The following is a 21,467-nucleotide window of genomic DNA, read 5'->3' as shown; positions in this document are numbered from 1 at the left end:
GAAAGGCAGAGTAGGAACACCACAGAATTCTAGAGGGCTGTCTGGATGGATGGTGACACACACACAAGTGCCACCTGGGAAGCCCAGACAAACCTAGTCCCACCCTCACACCAGGCACTGGCAATCTGGGTCCAAACTCAGAGGACGTGACAGCCCGCAAAGGGCTTTGGTGTGCCAGGTGGGGGCAGAAGTCACTGGGGATGGGATGAGCACCAGCCTAGAGAGCCGAGAATAGCACCCAGTGTGGGGCTCAGTGCTGCCCCAACCAACTCAACCACGGGACTCGGCCACAGCACTGGCAGAGCAGCCGGGCTCACACAGCCAAGGTGGGCACACAAAGCCTGTGTCCAGGCCCAGGGGTCAGACAAGGAGATCTCTTTGAGGGCTGGGCCCTGCCCTGCCAGCTCTGCTGGTAGGATTATATATAGAACGGGGAGACACAGTTGCCAGGCAGAAGCTGGAGGTGCTGGGAATAGAACAGTGCCCTTTGCAGTGACAAAGCTACGAGGGAGCCTGGCACATGTGTGCCAGGCCTTTGGGGCAGATCCCCAACACTCACTGAACTGAGCTGCATGACTGTGCCCTGACTTCACATGCAAGGAATCAAATTCAGACGAATGCAGTTACTTGCTCACCATTGTGCCAAGAAGTAAAGTGCTTCAATACAGAGAAGAGCCCAGCTTCTAGCCATTGACAATGCTCACAGTTCAGGTCCTGAGGTCTCTTGACTCTCAGGCTCTTGTCAGAGAGCACCCTTAGTTCTCTGAACTTGCCTACCTGCCTGTGCCCACTGGCCTCCAACAAATGCCCTTGCAGAGCAGTTGCTTCAGGAAGCACAGTCCAAATTTGTGGGCCTGCTGGGACTGGGCCCTGAGACAGCAAGGGGCAGATGTGGAAATGGTCATGGAGAGAGGGCACCATCTCCCCCAAAGCTTTCCTTAGCTGGCTCTGAGGAGGCCCTGAAATGCAGCTCCTGGAACCTCACTAGTAGACAGGTAGGTATGCACTGCTGCCCCCTGCTCTTAGTTCCCTGCCCAGCCCGCAATTTGTCACTTTATGAGGCTGAGTGGCTGCTTCTGGTTCAAGGCCTGTGAGCTGGAAGAGGCCCAAACCAGGGCCTCTTCCTGGGCCTCAGTGAAACATGCCCATGAGTCAGCACTCAGCTGTACAAGGATACACGGAGCAACAGGCAAGCAGAGTGCAGGACCGGGAGCAGAGGCTCTGAAGAATGGGCTGGGCTGGCATCTCCAGGTGCCCGTATCCTTGCAGCCTCTGATGGCTGTAAGATTTTTGCCTCTGAATATCTTTCCAGAAACATTCTATCACAACCAGAGATGACAGTAGACTGACAATCAATCCATGATGCTTAAGAATTTATAAACTTCAAAGACATAGCTGAGCCACTATGGGAGCATCTGACAAGGAGTGGCTAAGCCATTACAGGTGCTAAGAGGGTGTGGGCTGGGGGTGCAGAGAGGGAACTGGTGCTTGCCTTCCAATTTGATTGTGTAACAACACTTCATTAAAATAAAATCACACGGTGCATCTTTTATTACACACTATTTTAATACCATATCAAAACACCTTGACTGACGAAGATAAGCTTTTCTCCTAAGCTTTAAACAATTTTAAAACATCTTTGTAAGGTTTGGGTTGTTTTTTTTTTTTTTTTTGGATTTTAATATATAAATACAGAAACCTGTCCTGCACGGGCTGATGTCATGTGTGAATACCAATGGCTAAAATCTTTTCCGTGTGCCTGAAAACAGGGTTTGTAGTACATAGTCCTTTAGTAAGTTTTAAGTTTTCTCAGAAAAAAATTCACAAGGGCCTAGGAAAAACGTCCAGGCATTTTTTTTTTTCAGTGTATTTGCAACTGTTAAATCCTCTGAAGGGATCAGATCCAGGAGGAAAGGCAGGGAAGACGTGGGGATGGTGGGGAAGTGTCCGTGATGGGCTCTTCATCTTCCTCTTTTTGGCAAGGAAATCAAGATATTGGAAATTTAAGGGGAGAAAAGTGCAAAACCAAGCCAGAAAAATGGGACAGAAGAACAAGAAAACAAAAAACAAATCCCCCAAGGTAGAAAGGTTAGTGATGCAGAGCGCCAACTGGGGTGTTGGGCAAAGGAAGTGACGTGTGCCCACCTGCCCACCCGCCTGCCCACCCACCATCAGAGCGCTGGGGTGAGGGCAAGGCCATGCTTGCTCCTGTCACTGAGTGGGTTTTAGCTGGGCAGCAAACAATAGTCTGTAAACATCACAGGGAAAACACCAGTCGACACGAGACTTTTTATAGAATTTTTTGTTGTTTGTAAACACTTTTTAAAGACAGACCCACAACGCCTTTCAAAGGTGAAAAAGAAAATGCCCTTTCCCTCCTGGGTCGAGGGTGAGGGGAAGGATAGAGGTCAATTCATTCTTCTCTCAGACTCGCTCTCATCCACTGGGTGTCCTCGGGGAGGACCGTTTTCTGGAAGCCAGTGCAGAAGGGTGCCCTGTTCTCTCTGGTGTCCCAAGCTCAGCTCTGTCCAGTGTCCGAGGAGCCTCCTCCCAGGAACAGGGGCTGGCTGTCCCTGTGTGGGTCGGAAGAAGTCAGTCCTGCTCCATCTCGATGAGCGCTGCGCTGCCGCTCCATCTCACCGTGGCAGCAGCGTGTACCCCCTGAGGGCGGGCTGGTCAGCTGGGGCATCTGGTTCAGTCCAGGCAGGCCCATCAGAAGCCAAACATCATGTCGGCAATTTGGACCTGCACTCTGGAGCTGGGGTCCAATCCCTCTGCCTCACTCTCCCTTGCTTGTCATCAGATTTTGAGGTGAGGGTAAAAAGAGCCAATGTCCCTGATTTGCCTGACACCGTCAGCTGTTCTGGGCATTTACTTGGAATAAATAAAATAAACCTAACAAAAGAAAACACAACAAAGAAGAGAGAGAGAAGAAAAGGGATCCCCCCAAACCTTTGGATGTGAGATCAAGTAGGAATGGGCTACTGGTTTTTCAGGGGCTTATGTTCTACTTGCCAGGACTAAAACAAACAAGAGAGAGAGAGAATGCCCACCAGTCCTCAAAGCCACAGATAGGGTTGGGGACAGGATGGGGGCGGTTTAAACAAGGTACCCTGGGGGAAGAAATGGAGGTCAGATCCAATGGTTACACAGAAACACAAATGCATGTGTAGGAGGGAGTTGCCTGCTGTTGTGATACTGTGCCATGGACAGATGGACTGAGTGTGGCCTGGAACCCTCAGATTTCAGATTCCCCTACAAGTGGGGTGAGGCAGCCAGCAGGTGGGAGAACAAGCAGTGAAAAGACCTCAGACGACCTCTTTGCAGTGGACAGTATCTTTCCACAGGTCATCTGTTCAGTGATTCTTCCCTTTCAGAACCGAGTCTCTGAGAGGGGAGGGAGGGGGAGACAGCTGCAGAGCCTGGCTAGGGGCTCATCTGCTTCAGCCCATGCACCCTGCAGGGGACCTTTCTGCCTTTCCTGAGGGAAAGGGGCCTGACTCTACCTTTGCATGGAGTTCTTCATGAGTATATTAATATCTCTCTTTCATGTTCCCCCAACTCTCAGGAACATCCCTCTACTTCTTGGGGACTGCTCCCTGAGGAGATAGATGGCTTCTGGCTTTCTGCTTCTGCTTTCTCCTTGACAGGGTGTGTATCAGGCAGACCAGCTCCTCTCCCCCAGTTCCCAGAAACTTGACTCTTAGCCCAGAGCCCACCCACCAAGTATGGGCTCACCTTTGAGAGGAGTCCGTAAGCAGGCCCAGAAGGGTCAATCAGCAGGGTGTTCTGGACAAGATCTGTTCACTTCAAACCATGAGTCTATGCAGCTAGAGTGAGGCATCAAGGGGAAGCACATTAGCTGCTGACAACACTTCCTGCCAAGGCAGCCTTTCAAGGGGTTGGACTCTCAGGAAGGGCTTTCTAAATCTCTCTTCAAAGGACCCCAGGGAAACATGATTATGCCCCAACCCCATTGAAGCAGGAGAAGGAAGATTATCAACAATGATATCCTAAGGGTGGGAGGGCAGATGGGAGCCTGATCCAGCTCCAGAGACCTCACCCCTCTGACCTTTATAGGCTCCTGCGCTCTAATGCACACATACACAGATGCCCACATATACCCATAATTTAAAATTAATAAAAACAATAGTTTTAAAAAAAGAATAATCCTGAGGGCTTCTCAGTAGTTAAGAGGCCTAGCTGCTTTTCTAGAAGAGCCAGATTCAGTTCTTAGCCCTCAGTGGCTCACAAACATCTTTAACTCCAGGTCTCGAGGATTCAGTACTCTATTCTGGTCTCAGTGGGCATCAGGCACATATGTAGTGCATGTAAATGCATGCAAGCAACATACCCATGTGCATAAAATAGAAAAATAAGCTGGGTGTGCTGATAGTGGGTGGTGCATGCCTGTAACCCCAGCATTAGAGAGGCAGAGGCAGGTGAATCTAAGTTCAAGGCCAGGCTAGTCTACAGAGTGAGCTCCAGGAAAACCAAAGCTACATAGTGAGACCTCACCTCAATAAACTAATTAATATAAAGATTAATAAAATAAAAATAAATAAAAATAAAAAAGGGAAACTAGAGCATCAATCCTGGCTCGGCAGGAGGCAGCAGCAGAATACAGGCTCTGGGAGATTGGGCCTTGTGAAGCTCAAAGCCGGGGTACAGGGAGCCCAGGACAGCAACGGACAACACTAAGGTGAGAGCGGGTGGACTACACAGGGCAGCAGCCTAATTGTCTCTAAGATCCGAGAGGCAGGAAGTAGGACCAGATACAAGGGGCTGGCCAGTGATGAGGGTGACTAGATCTTGGGTGATGAGGGCACCCTCTCAGGAGTCCCAAGTCTACCCAGCTGAGATATAACAAGAGGAAGGGGAGCTACACCCTGGGGCTCTTTGACGTTGCTAATATGTGAGCTTGGGCCAGGGTAGGGGGTATAGTAAGGCCTCGATCTCCAGTGTTCATAGTGGAGTGTCTGCAGCAAAACTCCAGCAAAAGAAACAGCAAGTACCACACGATACTGCCCCGGCTGTAAAGCCACATCTGGACATTTCAGTGGCAGAGTGTCGTGTCCCCCCCCCCCCCCCCCCCTCCCGGAGCTGGGGACCGAACCCAGGGCCTTGTGCTTGCTAGGCAAGCACTCTACCACTGAGCTAAATCCCCAACCCCTTACATCTGGACATTTCAAACAGCAACTAAACATGATCTGGTTAGGTCTCCCCAGGGCCAGGGCTTTCCTTTTACGGCTCTGGTTAGTGCCAGTGCTTTCCTGAGATGCTGCAGGGATCTGTGCCAGACCAAGAACCACAGTTCTCCCCAGACTAATCACACGCCAGGAACAACTATGACACTGAAAACCAGCAGTCCTGAGTTGGGCTTAGGAAAGTCCCTGTGCCAGGAAACAGTGTGGGCTGGAGGAGCAGGGAGCAGGTGCAGGCCCAGGGACACAGGGTGTACTCACTGCTGTCCTGGACAAGGAGGTGTCTTCTTTCCAATTAGGAAAAAGACAGAGGGGACCGCTGGAGGCAGAGGACAAATCTTGGCCTGGCTAATTATAGCAGCTCTTGGTACTTACAGGTAGTGGCTTTTCCTGCCTCCTAGCCCTTGGGAGAGGAGGGTGCCACACAGACCAGCAAGGACACCAGCTCTCCCCTTGATACCTCCAAGCCAGGCCTACCCACTGGCTCCTACCATCTGAACTGCTCACACAGAGTTGAACCTTGAGCAATTCCCTTCTGTTCTGCCTTTGCTATGACTGAGCCTTCAGGTCAGCATAGTAGATGCCTGACCCCTACCAGAGAGCAAAGAGTATACAAGCCATCCCATAACCTGAGGACTAGATGACTGGTGAAGGGGATCTATCCATCAGATGTGGGATCTGGCAGAGTTGCTCCTGCCAGGCCCTTGTACCTTTTGTGATAGATGCACAGGCAAGGCAGCCTGGCTATCGTGTCCCCCTGAAGCAGCTCCTCCAGGCAGATCACACACTCACCCGCATCTTTAGTCAGCACATCATCTGCAAGAGAGATGGGGATACCAACAGAGTTAATCACCAGCATGTGGGGGGCACAGAGCACACAGGTCTATGAGCTACTTACAGACCTAAACCACTATGTGTCTGGAACGCACGGTATGTACGGAACACAGCAATGGGAGAAACATGCAGATAACTAGAAGAGCCTTCTGACTGGGGTACCAGGGGCATGGACAAAGTGCTTATTCAGACTGCTCACCAGAGGCTTGGGGGAACTTCAGGAAGTCTGCTAAGACAGGTCGCAAAGAGACCCAAGGAGTCACCGGCGGGGATGGAACCAAGTCCCCAGGAGCAGATTCAGGCTGTGCTGTGGAACCTCAGGCTCCTTTGCTTAGCTAAGGGGCAGTAGAGGTAGAGAAGGAGCGCTCACTTGGAGGCCAACTCTGACCATGCAGCAACAGCACATGTGCTAGCCAGGGCAGGGCGTAGGCATGTGTACGTCTTTAAGACACGCCACAGGAAAAGGCAACGCTAGAGAGGGGTGAGACCCAGAGTGTCTATCAGGTGTCTCCATAGGGACAAACCAATGGGAACTTCCACATGTGGAGACTTTCCCTTCAGTCTAGATGTAGGGACAGCATGCACAGACAGTAGAATAAAGAGACTGTTCCAGGACAAAGTTTAGACTAAACTGCAATGAAGCCACAGGCAGGGACTGTGATGCCCTGACCCCGAGTCACCATGAAGTTCCCTGAGCATAGCAGAACATCCAGTGAGCACTAATGAGATTCTGTGTGTGCTTTTCTGAGCTGAAGGATCTTACAAGCTAGCAGGGCACATGGTCACAATCACGTGTGACTGACGGAAGGGAAGCCCACAGAAGGGAAGCCCACAGAAGTCCTGTGCTTTGCCCTTGTCAGGGGGCTTGGGAAGGGTTGTGCAAGACCGGGTGGGGCCTTTGTTCTGTGACCACTCTTCCCACTGCTGATTCTTTGTGTCCTGAATATTTTGCTGGTAAAACTCTTCAGTGTTCATAAAATATGGAATATTCATAGGCTAGAAGGAGCTTAGCAACTCAAATTTCCCTATCAAGGATCCCGGGAAAAAAGGAATAAAAAAGATAAAATTTGATATTGAAGTTCCCGTTTGTAGGAGTTGTAAGAGAAGTCACTTGGATTCCAGGACACTGGACAACTTATGGCCATTTCTCCTTTAACGTTTAGCTAAGCCAAGGGTGCAGTAGAAGGGGCAGCATGAACTAAAAAAGTGGAAGAACACCCTAAAGGGGCCAATCCCATCTGGTGCCTTAAAGTACTACATACCATATATAAACGGTTGTGCACCCAAGAAAAACATTCTGTACAAATATACCTTTAACGGCAAGAGAGGGGGATTAGAAGCAAAGCACATGAATGTGCTTCTGTGTTACTGTGAATATTTGAGCACATTCTACTTCATACTTCAAATCCCTAACAAAGGGTACTGAAGCCGGCACGGAAACCAAGCCTTCAATCCCGGGACTCAGGACTCAGCTTTCAGTCAACTCGATGGTATCAGGAGCTCTTCTTTTTTGTTTGTTGGTTTGGTTTGAGACAAGGTTTTTCTTTATGTTGCTTTGGCTGTCCTGGAACTCACTCTGCAACTCTGTAGACCAGGTTAGTCTCAAACTCAGAGACCTACCAGCCTATGCCTCTAGGGGGCTGGGACTAAAGGTGAGTGCCAGCAGCGCCTGGCCACAGAGCTCTTTTGTGAAGAGAAAGTCAGTTATCTCAAAAAGCTAGGCAATATGATGCCCAAAGATTTTTCCAAAGAGAGGTGTTAAAGCCAATTGCATTCATGCAGAGGACTCTTCCTCCTTCCTCTCGTCTCTGTATTTCCCTCAGCTTCTGGTAGGCCTTAGTTCAGGGCTTCCACAGAAGGCCCAGAAGGCTAACAGCTAATGACTGGAGCTCTGTTGGTCACTGGCCCCCCTGGCTAAGCCCTTGCCCTTGCTGTACCAGGTATCTGTTCTCTTGTTTCTGAGCACTGGCTGGACCAGTAAAACTGCTCAGGCTTTCCCTAAATTTTAAAAAATAATCTGGTAGCCCACTACTAGAGGCCTTTCAGCCCTCCCCATGGGCCAATCCTCAGATGAAGAAAAATACTTTCTATCTGCCTCACAGGAGCTTTCTACTGTTTTTTCTCTAATTTAACAAAATCTCATCTTAATAACAATCATAAATTTTATAAAGATTATAAATATTTCCACTGGGGTCAGCAAGTGTGGAAGGTGAGTGAGTGTGTGTGTGTGTGTGTGTGTGTGTGTGTGTGTGTGTGTGTGTGTGTATAGGTCTTCAGGGCAGTGACCAGGAGGTTCCAGAGCTTGCATGCCCCTCGTCCACCCCACTCTCTTTCCCTACTTTTAGGAAGGGAGCAGAACCTCACACAAGCAGGCACACACTCTGCTTCCAAGCTGCTCTGCCCTCCAGTCACTTAAAAACATTTTTTAAAGATTCATTTTATTGTTTTGTGAATGAGTGTTTTGCCCACATATCTGTCTGTGCACTACATGTGTGCCTGCTCTCTGAGGAGGTGGTGACCCTCTTGTGAGTGCTGAGAATCAAACCAGAATGAGCTAACAACTTCCCAGGCCCTCCAGTCACTCCCATGGAACAGGAGTTCACCAGCACTGAAGAAAGCCTCCATTGCTGCTTCCTAGAAAGACTCCAAGAGCTCATGGCTTATTGCCAAGTATCCCTTCCTTACATTTTCCTTTTACAATGTTTAAAGATTTATTCATGCGTATAGGTGTCTGTGTACCACAGGTGTTTCTGGTGCTTATGGAAGCGAGAGGGCATTAGATCCCTTGAAACTGGAATTAGATATGGCTGTGAGCTGGCATGTGGGTGCTGGGGATCTAATCCAGGTCCCTAGAAGAGCAGCCAAACTCCTAACTTCTGAACTGTCTTTTTAGGCTCACACTTTTTCTAAATAGATAAGGTAAGGGCTGGAGAGATGGCTCAGCGGTTAAGAGCCCCGACTGCTCTTCCAGAGGTCCTGAGTTCAATTCCCAGCAACCACATGGTGGCTCACAACCATATGTAAAGGGATCCGATGCCCTCTTCTGGTGCGTCTGAAGACAGCTACAGTGTACTCATATATATAATAAATAATAAATCTTATATATAATAAATCTTTAAAAAAAATAGATAAGGTAAGGTCTGTGAGACTGGGGTGATAATAAACTGGGCTGAGCACGTTACCAGGCCAGAGGTTTGGCTAAGGACCCAAGAGCTTCCATTCTGTTTGAATTCAAGACATACATACATTTATTTATTTATTTATTTATTTATTTATTTATTTATTTATTTATTTATTTAATTTTTGGAGCTGAGGACCGAACCCAGGGCCTTGCGTTTGCTAGGCAAGCGCTCTACCACTGAGCTAAATTCCCAACCCCTCAATACATGTTCTAAGGAATTCAAGCCACATACAAACCTAGGTAGCAAACACTGTCCTCTTACCACTAGTGTCTTCAGAAAAAAGGAGGATGAAGAGGAAGAAGAGGAAGGAGGAGGAGGAGGAGGAGGAGAAGGAGGAGGAGGAGGAGAAGGACAACGACGACGGAGTAAAAGGCGACCATGCTGCCGCAGCCTCCTTTCTGCACTAGCCACGTGGACAGAGGAGCCAGACAGACTCTGAAGCCCCTTCTTCTCTTTAGAATAAACTACTCACAGGGCTAGAGGTGTAGTCTGTGGGAGAAGTGGCTTTTCATGTAAAGGATGAAGAAAAAGCAAGGAGCAGAGGGAGAGCCACAGTGGTTCTGCCTTAGATGGCCAACCTGCTCTATGGGTCACGACCCCTTTGGAGTCAAGACTCGTTCACAGGGGTCGTCTAAGACCTTCCTGCATACCCAGTATTTATATTATAATTAACAATTAGCAAACTAGGAGCTATGCACTAGCAACAAAGATAAGACTGGGGTCAGCACACCGTGGGCTGTGTTAAAGGGTTGCAGCATTAGGAAGGATGGAAAGCATCACTCTAAGGGCTTTCTCCAGGCTGCTGGTGAGACAGACCTCAGCCAAGTGAGGATGTAGAGAACCCGGCTCTCTGGGAAAGGAGGCAGATCCTCACCTTCCATCCCCACATTACCACATGTGGGCTCTGAATAAAAATGGCCCCCAGAGGTCCAGAGGGAGTGGTACTACTAGGAAGTGTGGCCTTGTTGGAGGAAGTGACTCCGTTCCTTCCTGATGTAGAACTCTCACTTTCTCTCCAGCACCACGATAACAAACTGAACCTCTGAGCTGTGAGCTGGACCCAGTGAGGTGTCCCCCTCACAGGACTTGCTGTGGTCCATGTCTCCTCACAGCAATCGAAGCCTCAGTTAGACAGAAGGTAGTCAGCACTGGGAGACAGGCCTGACCATGCTTTTGTTAGGAGGCATGTGGACTTTGGAACTTTGGGTTAGAAAAACGGTTGAACGTTGTAAGAGGGCTTAATGGGCAGTCCTAGTAGGAACACTGAAGACAGTGGTGCTAAGGGTGATGTGAACTGGCCATTTTTGTGATATTTTGGCAAGAGTGTGGCTGCTTTCTGCTTTTATCCAAACAGTCCGCCTGAGGGTAGGTGGAAGAGTCTGGGGTTGGTTTCACTGGCAGAAGACATTTCAGGGGGTTGGGGATTTAGCTCAGTGGTAGAGCACTTGCCTAGCAAGCACAAGGCCCTGGGTTTGGTCCTCAGCTCTGGGGAGGAAAAAAAAAAGAAAGAAAAAAGAAAACAAAAAAAAAAGGGGGTTGGGGATTTATCTCAGTGGTAGAGCGCTAAGCGCAAGGCCCTGGGTTCGGTCCCCAGCTCCAAAAAAAAAGAATAGAAAAAAAAAAAAAAAGAAGACATTTCAGCACAGCCTAGTACTGACTACTGTGTGGTACCTACCAGTGTTCACTGTTGATCTATAATGAAAAGGAGCAAGCTCAGCAAGGAAAACATACAAAATACAGAGTTCAAGGAGAAAAGGACACCAGGAAAATCCTATGCTCAAGGTGACAAACAGATTGAAGGAAAGCCTGACATTAATGGTGGTGCTCCCTTTAATCCCAGGACTCAGAAGGCAGAGGCCAGCTTCAAGGCCTCTTGTAAATTCAAGGCCACCCGGGTCTACAGAGCCAGCCCAGGACAGCCAGGCTTAAGCAGTTTAGGAAACCATGGAGAACAGAAAGCTGGTGAAGATGTAATTGTACGAGGGAGCCATGTTCCAGCTCCAGCAAGCTGCAGAACCTGTCAATTTCAGTCATGTGGTTCTGGTTTTAGAGTCAAGGATAGAAGAAGGTGGTTATGGAATCTCCCTCTGTAACTAAAGAAAGCCACTGAAGCCAGACATGTGTCAGGGGTGTCCCTGCATGGAGGCCCAGAGAGGCCACAGTGTGACGCTGTGAAGGTGAAGCCTGGATTACCTTGGAGACTCCCGGAACCAGCCCAAGACAAAGAAGTTTGTTGCAGTCAACAAAGCTGAAAGGAGTTGGAGCTCTCAAGAGCGCTCTGACATCAGATGTGGAGATGCAGGATTTGGCATTTGCCCAGCTGGCTTCCTGTTTTGCTTTGGTCCAGCCATTCCTCACTATGCTACCTTTTAGAATGGTAATGTGCCATTTGATGTTGAAAATATATGATCTGCTTTTTGATTTTGATTTTATAGGGGATTACAGTTAAGAGAGACTGCATGAGTCTCAGAAGAGACTAAACTTGGACTTTTAACCAGTGTGATAGACGATGGGGGCTTTTGAAGTTCCACTAAATGCATACTGCCTTATGATATGGATACAAGCTGAAGGGGGACATGGAGTGGAATGTGTTACTTTGAATAAAAATGGCCCCCATAAGCCATAGGGAGTGGCACTATTAGGAGGTATGGACTTGTTGGGGGAAGTGTGATTCATTCTCTTCCAGCTGTCTACTAATCCAGATGTAGATCTTCTCCTTGGTTGGTCACGGGGTCTCCTAACAGCAACAGAAACCCTAATTTAGACAGCATCTGAAGTGACTTTGTTTCGGGTGGTTCTCACAGCACTTTGTCTGCCATAAACATTATTACAAAATTCTTCCCAGTGACTCTGAAAGCCAAGTTCTCTCAGGCCAAGCCCCCTCTGAAGCTTCTTTGTGCCATAACAGCAATGGCAGTGTCTACAGAGAGCTCTCGCCAGCAACCTACAGGACAAAACAGTCTTCATAAGGTCTCAGCACATGTGGGACAGAAGTAAATGCAGGACTTGAAGCCATGACTGCAGTAAACTAGGAGACACAGGACCTCTCCTGCCACAGTCCCGGCAGAGACAGGGACAGAGCTGAGCAGGGAAAGGCTAGCTGCAGCAGGGACAACAGGTCCAGGAGGACAGCGGTCACAGGGAAAAGATTGTCTGCTGGGGAAGAAAGGGATCACTGGGAGAAAAGACAGGGCCACAGCCTGGCACATGCAGAGGTCTTCAGGCTACATGGTCCAGGACAGACAGACACAGGCCCTCCTGCTGCTGGGACTCTTCAGCCAGGCAAATAAGAGATATAAGAACACAAATCTTGTTGGAAAGATCTCAAATCTATAAAATATATTTTATTTTATACTATATTTTACAAGGCTCTGGATTCTATTCTAGTACCCCAAATATAAAATATAGAGTGGGAGGTGCTAGAATGGAATCCAGAGTCTTATGCATGGTATGCAAGTACTCTACCACTAAGCCACATCTCTAGCCCTTGACATTTTGACTATGGACATGATATTAAAAAAATTTTAGATTCTAGATTTTTTCACATCAGAGATGTGTACTGGCTAGTTTTGTGTGTCAACTTGACATAAGCTGGAGTTATCACAGAAAAAGGAGCCTCAGTTGTGGAAATGCCTACATGAGACCCAGCTGTAAGGCATTTTCTTAGTTAGTGATCAAAGGAGGAAGGACCCAGGCTATTGTATGTGGTGCCATCCCTGGGCTGGTAATCTTGGGTTCTATAAGGAAACAACCTGAGCAAGCCAGGGGAAGCAAGCCAGTAAGTAACATCCCTCCATGGCCTCTGCCTCAGCTCCTGCTTCCTGACCTGCCTGAGTTCCAGTCCTGACTTCCTTTGGTGATGAGCGGCAATGTGGAAGTGTAAGCTGAATAAACCCTTTCCTCCCCAACTTGCTTCTTGGTCCTGATGTTTGTGCAGGATAGAAACCCTGACTAAGACAAGATGTTTGACTGTTTATACCTATACAAATGTTCAAAACATTCAAACATTCAAAATGTTGAAAAACTCCAAAATCGAAAACATTTAAGAATTTACGTCAGATCTACTCATCCAACCTGTGGTAGGATGCTTTTTCAGAGAATCAGTGGCTTACACTTGTCTGATTTATTCTTCAGGGTTGCCTGGAAGTCATGAACCTTCCCTAGGCTGACACTGATCAAGGCTGTCTCTGGTGGCAGGAGAGCCTCCTTGGACTCTCAGAACAAGCACCCTGCTCCTACGGCTTGCTCTGCCTTTAACCTGAGACGGCGCCTGCTTACGGGGGCTGAGGTCTTTCTTCTGATCCCCTGTTGCTGTTCCTTGGCACACAGTTCCCTGCCAATCACTGTCAGGAGAGCAGGCAGACACAGAGGAATGAAGAGTGGAGGAATGGCAGCATCAAGTCGGACTCTCCTTGGGGAGCCCTGCTTTTCCATGGCAGCTGTAATTTCCTAAACTCCTTCATGTGTGAAGCTCTGTACCAGACGGTCTTGTGTGCAAAGATCGCTCTCCTCATTTCATGGGCCAGAAAACCGAGGCTGTATCAAGCTAAACAATTTGTCTAAGTTATAGTCGGTGAGCGGCAAAGGAAGATTGACCTCTGATCTTTAAACTCCAGAAACTTATCTTTAACACACCAGACAGATCTGGCACTCAACTTTATCCCCAGAAACATGCTGGAGTGTCAAGTGTCACAGAATCCCCCAGACACTATGATTCCATTCCTGCTAGATTCAAACTCAATCCCCACCCCCTCTCTTTTTTGTTTTTGTTTTTGTTTTTTTTTTTTTTTTTCAAGACAAAGTTTCTCTGTGTATCCTCTGTCCTGGAGCTCACCCTGCAGACCAGGCTGGCCTTGAACTCAGAGAGATCCATCCACCTGCCTCTGACTCCTAAGTGCTGGATTAAAGGTGTGCTCCATCACTGTCCAGCTCAGACTCAATTCCAACACAGTTCTAAGTAGGAAGCCATGGTGGAACATGGAGACCCTCCTAGTGCTGATCTCCAAAGTAATCTATGGATGGAATTTATTCCTTCCGAATGCGTCACAGGGGTGCTTACTGCTTAACCAGGTGTGTTCACCTGAGCTGCAAAGTGAACAGGAAACGGTCAGGCCCTCAGTTCCCTCTAAGTACCACCAGCACCATGGTTTTCCTTGCCCACAGAGAGATGATATTCTGTCTAGGCCCCTCTTGATGGCTCTTAGAGTGAGTCCATTTGTCTTGGAACCTACCATGGTCAGGGGCATCAGTAGGGGAAAGAATGGCCATGTCTCCCAACCAAAGGCCATTGAAGGCATTGAGCAGCCAAGAGCCTTCTCATCAGAGTAGCTTCTGGCCCAGGACTTGCCTTCTCTGGCGTCTCCTCAGCCACTCCAACTTATAACCAAGGCTCTCAAAACAGAAGGTTTCTCACCACCACACATACAGTGCTGCTAAAAGAAAACAACACAGAGACCCCCCTCACCTGGAGGCTATGCCCCCAGCTGTCCAACTCATCTTGACATCAGGAAGCAGACAAGACAGATAACCCTTACCATTGTAGGACAGGCGAGGTTTGCTCAGACACATTATAAAGTGCATTTCCATCTCATCGGAAGCCACAGACTTGGAACAAATGGGGCACTTGAAACCTAAAAGAGAGGAAACAGCATGAACTATTTTCTCCAAATCCATCGATATATCCACAGTCAATGTAGACACGGCAGAGATCAATTTGTCCTTCTCTCATTGAGACTTTACCTTTCTCCAAGCCGTCAGCTTTCAAGAGGGCACTCTGCCACACACCATTTACCAGAGTTGCTGACTTGACTTTCAATGGGGTCTAGTAGACAAGACTAGGACGTAGCAAGCCAAGGCAGCTGAATAATATTTAAGTATCAGAGCTTAGCACCTTTTGGTCCCTCCCAAGAGAAGAGTCATTACTGACAACTGCTCCTCCATCCCTTGTCTCCTCACCTCCCTACTTAGGTAGCAACTTCATCCTTTGCGCCCTTTGAAACTAAGTCAGCTCTGTCCTTTAAGAAGTATATAGTGAGCAGGGGAGGGGTGGTGTGGGGTGTGGGGATCTCCAGAAGGCTCCTAAATGCTGCTAAGTAAAGCAGTGATTTTCAATGCTGGGCAGACACAGGCTGTCATAATCTGCCATACTATTCCCAGGGCAACCTGGCCTGTTACACATCAAAGGGTTTCCTCAGCAGAGTAACTCCTCAGTATTGCTAAGTTCTGGTGGAGGATCTTCTGAGTTAATGCAATTAAGCAAAGCTAACTTCTTTTGTTTTAGTGTTTTTCAAGACAGGGTTTTCTGAACAACAGCCCTGGCTGTCCTGGAACTTGCTTTATAGACTAGGCTGGCCTCAAACTCACAGAGATTCACCTGTCTCTGCCTCCTGAGTGCTGAGATTAAAGGCTAGGGCCACCCGGTGGAAAGTTAACACACACACACACACACACACACACACACACACACACACACACACACACACACACGCACACAGAGTTCCCCCCACCCAAGCAGGGTAATGTACTGATGAACAACATGCCCAGTGGTAAGATTGATAAGATAGGTGAATTAATATTTCAATATTTTCCATTTTGTATTATTGAACAGTTTCAAAGAGATCAATTCTTTGCATGCAAATTCTATCACAGATCAACAACTTTGAAAAGTTATTGATTTGTCTGTATCCATTTGTGCTTATCAGCTTCTTTCTTTGGTGACAATGACTCTACCTGGCCTGGATGTGCCATGCTGCATCGAACTAGTGGTGCAGATTTCACTTCTATTTGTTTTCAGAATATTTATTTTTTTAATTTATGCCTGGGTTCCTTGCATATATGTATGTGTGGCACACACATGCCTGGTTCTCCCGGAAGTCAGAAGGGGCATCAGGTTCCCTGGACTGGAGTTACCGATGGTTGTGAGCCACCATGTGGGAATCATAGCTGGATGCTGTGCAAGAGCAGTAGTGCTACTGAGCCGCCTAGTCCTCTCTCCTCGGCCTACTCCCTGCCCTGGGCCATCTCACTGTGTAGCCCTGGCTCATCTGGAACTTGCTATGTAGATTAGGCTGGCCTCGAACTCACAGATCTGCCTACCTCTGCCTATCCTGCAACATTTTTAAAGAAAGAGATAAAAGGCCAAACTTTCAAATATCCAGTTGTGAGCCTGAAGACAGAGGAGTGCACCCCCCACCCCCAATGTCCCTCACGTGATGCCTTGCTGATCTGTATGGAAAGCTCTGATTGGGGTAAAGTGGCACAGACAGGAAGCAAGTCACATAGGACATCTGCTTGGACTCTTCAAATCTTTTTCTCAATGATAATACAGAAAAGGATCTCTCTGTGTAGCGTTGGCCATCCTGGAACTTGCTGTGTATACCAGGGTAACTTCAAACTCACAGAGATACAGAGATCTGCTCACCTCTGCCTCTGAGTGCTGGGATTAAAGACATGTGCCACCACAGCCAGTATCAATAATGCTACAAGACTAAACAGCTAACAACAGTTGAAGTGGATTCTGTGGCATAACTCCTATCCCCGCCCCACCGCCTGTCCATTTCCTTAAAACTTCTCAGCATCTACATCTTGCCTAAGGCCTTAGAAATAGGACCAATACCTGACCTCCGCATGGTTACAAGTCCATAGAACACCAGAAGACAGAAGAATGGGGTGTGTGGTCCTTAATGTCCTGGTTGACCCAGGCTGCTTATTTTTTAAAGCCAGCTTCTAAATGTGCAGTGTTGTGTACAGTGGGGAGATGAAGAACAACTCTGAGTCTCAGAATAAAGACATTCTCCATTTCTAACCTAAGTCCTTGTGTATTTACAAAAGATTTTCTGTAGTTTCCAACTCAAAGGAGCAAGGTTTCTTAAGAATTTAAATGGCTTAGAGAACACCTATCTGCTACACTCCCTAAGTTAGCACCTGTGTGTATGTAGGCTGAGGGCTGGGGCCACAGTGGCATGAAGGACCACACAGGTCCCCAGCCCTAGCCTGGCATATACACGGAGGAATTCAAGTCATCTGTTACTAGAACAAGCCTACTCTTCCCATGCTGAGCATTTCCCTAGCATCTCCTGAAAGAGTACAATGACAGTCCTGCCTTCCAGTGTGAGATACTCAGTGAAGAAACGGTCACATTACCACTGAGATACTGGTAACCTGGCCACTCAGCAAGGTCTAAATGGCACTAGACATTTAAATCCTAGGGGACAAAAGGCTGAGATTCTTGGGTTTAGAATCTCTTCATCATACTGAAGGAGGAGCAGGCCCCAGTAAGGCCTTAGAGCAGTGTGAGGTCACATACCGGGACTACGCCGGGTCTTCTTAGGTCTCAGTCTAAAGTACTTTCCATTGAGGAAGAAAAAGTTGGCCATGGGATTTTGAGAAAGAGCTAAGTTGGGAAATAATGCCTCTGACAGACTAAATGCAGTGTGGCAGGAAGAGCCATGTTTTAACTGAAGCAGGGTCTGTGCTCTCCGTGCTATTGCTTTAACTTAAGATATACAGCCCACAAAGTCATTAGGAACCATCTTACATAAGCAGAGAAGGACAACATGATGGGGTTTTCTAGACCCGAGGCCTTGGCTAATATTATATTCCTCCCTGGCCCTGAGTTTTATTGCTGGAAAAAAATGGAGGAATTCATTGCATGTTTGCAAAGACTGAATGAGATGACAACATCATGAGACCTACAGCAGTGAGTGAGGAGGAAGGAAGGAGAGAACTAAGAAGATAGACTTGCAGACCAAGAAGGGCACTGGTACTTTCCAAACTGCCAATGTGGAAACAGGTCTCCACTTGCAACATGATAATGGGTAAACAGTATTTTGTACTTACTGAGTCATTTCTATAGACAGCTACAATGTTTTCCATGGCTTCTCTTTATAATACAGAGTAGGAACTATCAATAGGCAGGAATTATATTAACTATTTCACAGAAACACAGCGAAAAGCTCGAGTAACTTGTTCAACATTAACAGCTCCAGAAAGAGTCAGTTGCCACTCAGCCAGTCTGACCTGGAGTCAGCACGCTGCTGTACCCGCTGGCTGACAAGCGAGGGGAAGCGTTCAGTAGCAAGCATGACACAGGTACGGGTCTTCAAGTCACTTCAGATTTTCTGCACTGCCCACACCCATGGTTCTAGATAATTCCTAAACATGGATGGTCCTTTTTTCTAGGAATTTCGTTAATGTAGAAGATCAGAATCCAGAATGCAGCACAGTCCTCTTGGCATGGTGCCCGCCCACAGCACTGGTTATAAGATGCTGAGTTTGCTTATTACCTTTCAAATTAAAATAAAGGCAAAAGTAAGAGGGACAGAAAGAAATGGGGAGCTAAGGGGAAGGCTGCTGTCCCTACCTTCTTCCCTGAAAGGCCATCCAGTGAGCAAGATGGGTCCTACCTCTTTACTGCCCCAATCTTTTCTTGTATCTGTCCAGTCTTGATTCAGCACCAACAGCCCTATGGGATGACAAATACTGATATTTATGAACTATTTGAAGGTTAAAACTTCTTGAAAATCCTTATCCCATTTTGGAAGTAAGTCTGTGCCGAATGGAAATCAGTCTTGCAAACCAGAGGTCTGCCAAGGTGGCCAGGATACATGACTTTCTCACACCTTCTCAGAGGCCTCAGCACTGCAAAAAGCTTTATTTTCCTCCAAGAGAAAAAAATCACAGGTGGTCTCCTCAAGATGCTCCACCATTCTGGAGGTGGGGGCAGCCCAAGCTCCTGGAACTTCTCCCACTTCTTTCCTCAACACTTCTGACTACCATTAGTTACAGCTAGCTGGCTAAGCAACCTGTCTCCTGTGAGCACACTGAGGCAGAGGTTATGGCTTACGGAGCCAGTCCCTTGACCTGTTCTGTTAATGTCTCAAATGAGGAAGGAGTACATTAATGTGCTCTGGCCTGATTCTGTGTTTGGTGGCTCAGCAGTGGTTAAGAGAACTGACTGCTCTTTACAGGTTCAGTTCAATTCCCAGCAATCACACGGTGGCTCACAACCATCTGTAATGGAATCTGATGCCTTCTTCTGGTGTGTCTGAAGACAGCTACAGTATACTCATAAATTAGGTAAATCTTTTAAAAAAGGGTAGTCAACAGAGGACAAAAGACCCAATCATTTCTGATTTCTTCTCCTTCCTAAGCCAAAAAGAAACGAAGGGCACACTGGTCTTCCAGAGTCCAGCAGCCTCCTTTCTACAAGTGCACTGTTTAATCGAGAATCCTTTGGGATTTAAGGAAGTCTGCCCTGTGCTAGGTAGAGGGGGCCCACAATGTTAGGTTAGGACCACTGGCAGGGAACCAAGAATGACCTCAAGAAATCTTACTGAGTCATGTGAATTAAAAAGCATATTCATACAAATCAAGTCCAGGACAGCCTAAACAAACAAACAAACAAACAAACAAACAAACAAACAAATCAAACAAAAAAGCATCTTCATGAGGCAAGGTAATGGTGATGGCTGCACCAGAGTAAAGAAGGGGATAACTGGTTCAGAGCGCTCCTGACATCCTCCTCCTGTATAGTCAACAATCTACATCAAGAGTCTCCACGCTTGGCACAGATGTACTTCTTATTTTCCCAAACTGAAACCTTCTCCTTTAAGACCTGATTTCCTGGGCAGGACCAAGAGCTGGCTTCTTGTTGCTCCAGTTTCTCTCCCCACCCTCCTGATGCTCATGCGCTATTTTAATGGCTGCCCCAGTTCTGCCTGTCTTTGGGATCACCTAAAGGTGGAGGAATCAAAAGAAGCACCAGGGTGAAGGGAGCTGCACATCCTGCTGGGGCCTCCTATCTGTGGAAAGCTGGGAGTTCTAAGGGCACCACCCCAATTCTGTTCTGCCAGCCAGTTCCCAGATGCCCGTTTCCTGCCACATCCTGTGATGCTTACTGGAATAAAATAGGACTTAGCTATATGAACTACGTGGGATTTATCACAAACAGGGGACAAAGGTGCCCCAGGGGATGCTCCAAACATTTCTATACAGTTACCACTTTCTTCAAGCACAAAGACACATGCATTTTCTCTCCGCACCCCTCCCTCTCAAAAACCCAGTGCTCAATATATCATCTGATGAACTGAAGTCTGAGTTATGCCTCCTGAAGAACATTCTGGGCATAAAAAAGCCACAGACTTCTTTTTTTTTTTTTCTTTTTCCTTTTTCTTTTTTTCGGAGCTGGGGACCGAACCCAGGGCCTTGCGATTGCCTACCACTGAGCTAAATCCCCAACCCCCAAGCCACAGACTTCTAATGCTCTTTTCTTTCATCAACTCTCTTCTGCACTTGGCCTCCGCACTTCTTGTCTAGAGCTCAGGAGTAACCCCCACCTGTATGTTTGCATGTGATGAATATTGAGTGCCAACATAAATGGCTGATGGGGTCCCCAGATATTTTGCTAAATACTAATCTTAGGTGTTTCTGGAAGTGTGTTTCCAGAAAAATTGGCCCCAAGCTGGGTTGGTCTACAGAGCAGACTGCCCTCCCCAGTGTAATGGGTCTCATACAGTTAGTCGAGGGCCTGAATACAACACAAAGGAGGAGGAGGTGAGGTTTCTGCTCTTAATGTGCCTGGGCACAGTGGGACACTGGACGTCTGCTGTAGACTGAGACTGATGCTACTATGTTTGCTGCAAACACCACTGGCCATCCTGGTTTCCAGTTTGTAAACATCAGACTATGGGATTTCTCAGCCTCAATAATGTCAATTAATTCCTATAATAAATCTCTTTACATGTACACACCTGCACACATATGTGTGCATAATTTCTGACCATAATATGTGTCCATTAAGATGTCAAATAATAAAACTGACATCACCAAATGCTGGTGAGGATATGGCACAGCTGTAACATGAAAGACGAATGGGACCCAGTTGAGAAAAGGTAGGTGCGTTTTTTTATAAAACAGACCCCAGCCTATGATCAGAGCAATTCCTCTGCCCCATGTCCACCAAGTGAAAGCATGTTTGTAAGTAGATATTTATAAAATTATACGTCATGGCTTTATTAATAACAAGCAATGGAAGAAATCCTTCAGTGGCGGCGGCTAATGACTCCTGACACGTGCAACAAGAGGGACTATTAAAGCTCACCCGGTGAAGGTCACTAGGACACAGAGTGTGGTGTTAATACGTGAACAGATTATGAGAAGAATCAGAACAGTAGTTGTCTCTTGGGGACAGGAGTTGGGACAGAGGTTGGCAGAGAAGGTGACATGAGTGTTTTCCAGGGTAGTGATG

At 47.4% G+C, this 21,467-nt stretch overlaps 1 protein-coding gene across 11 annotated transcripts in view; it reads right to left on the bottom strand.

Annotated features, from left to right (window-relative positions):
- Window positions 1–1,653: 1,653 nt before the first annotated feature.
- Znrf1 (zinc and ring finger 1) overlaps window positions 1,654–21,467 on the bottom strand; it is an 87,086-nt gene continuing 67,272 nt past the window's right edge. For 2 of the 11 annotated variants that reach the window (XM_006255651.4, XM_063278297.1), the window contains exons 2-6: window positions 18,582–18,683; window positions 14,755–14,850; window positions 5,915–6,020; window positions 3,739–3,830; window positions 1,654–2,573 (exon numbers count right to left, since the gene is read on the bottom strand). In XM_006255651.4, the coding sequence (XP_006255713.1) occupies window positions 3,773–3,830; window positions 5,915–6,020; window positions 14,755–14,850; window positions 18,582–18,683 (362 nt within the window). In that variant the 3' untranslated portion in view covers window positions 1,654–2,573; window positions 3,739–3,772. The other 9 variants (XM_006255650.4, XM_006255652.4, XM_063278295.1 and 6 more) reach the window with 9 other exon arrangements.

Source organism: Rattus norvegicus, chromosome 19, assembly GCF_036323735.1.
Source record: "Rattus norvegicus strain BN/NHsdMcwi chromosome 19, GRCr8, whole genome shotgun sequence".
NCBI classification, from domain to species: domain Eukaryota; kingdom Metazoa; phylum Chordata; class Mammalia; order Rodentia; family Muridae; genus Rattus; species Rattus norvegicus.
This window is presented reverse-complemented; position numbering and strand designations above follow the sequence as displayed.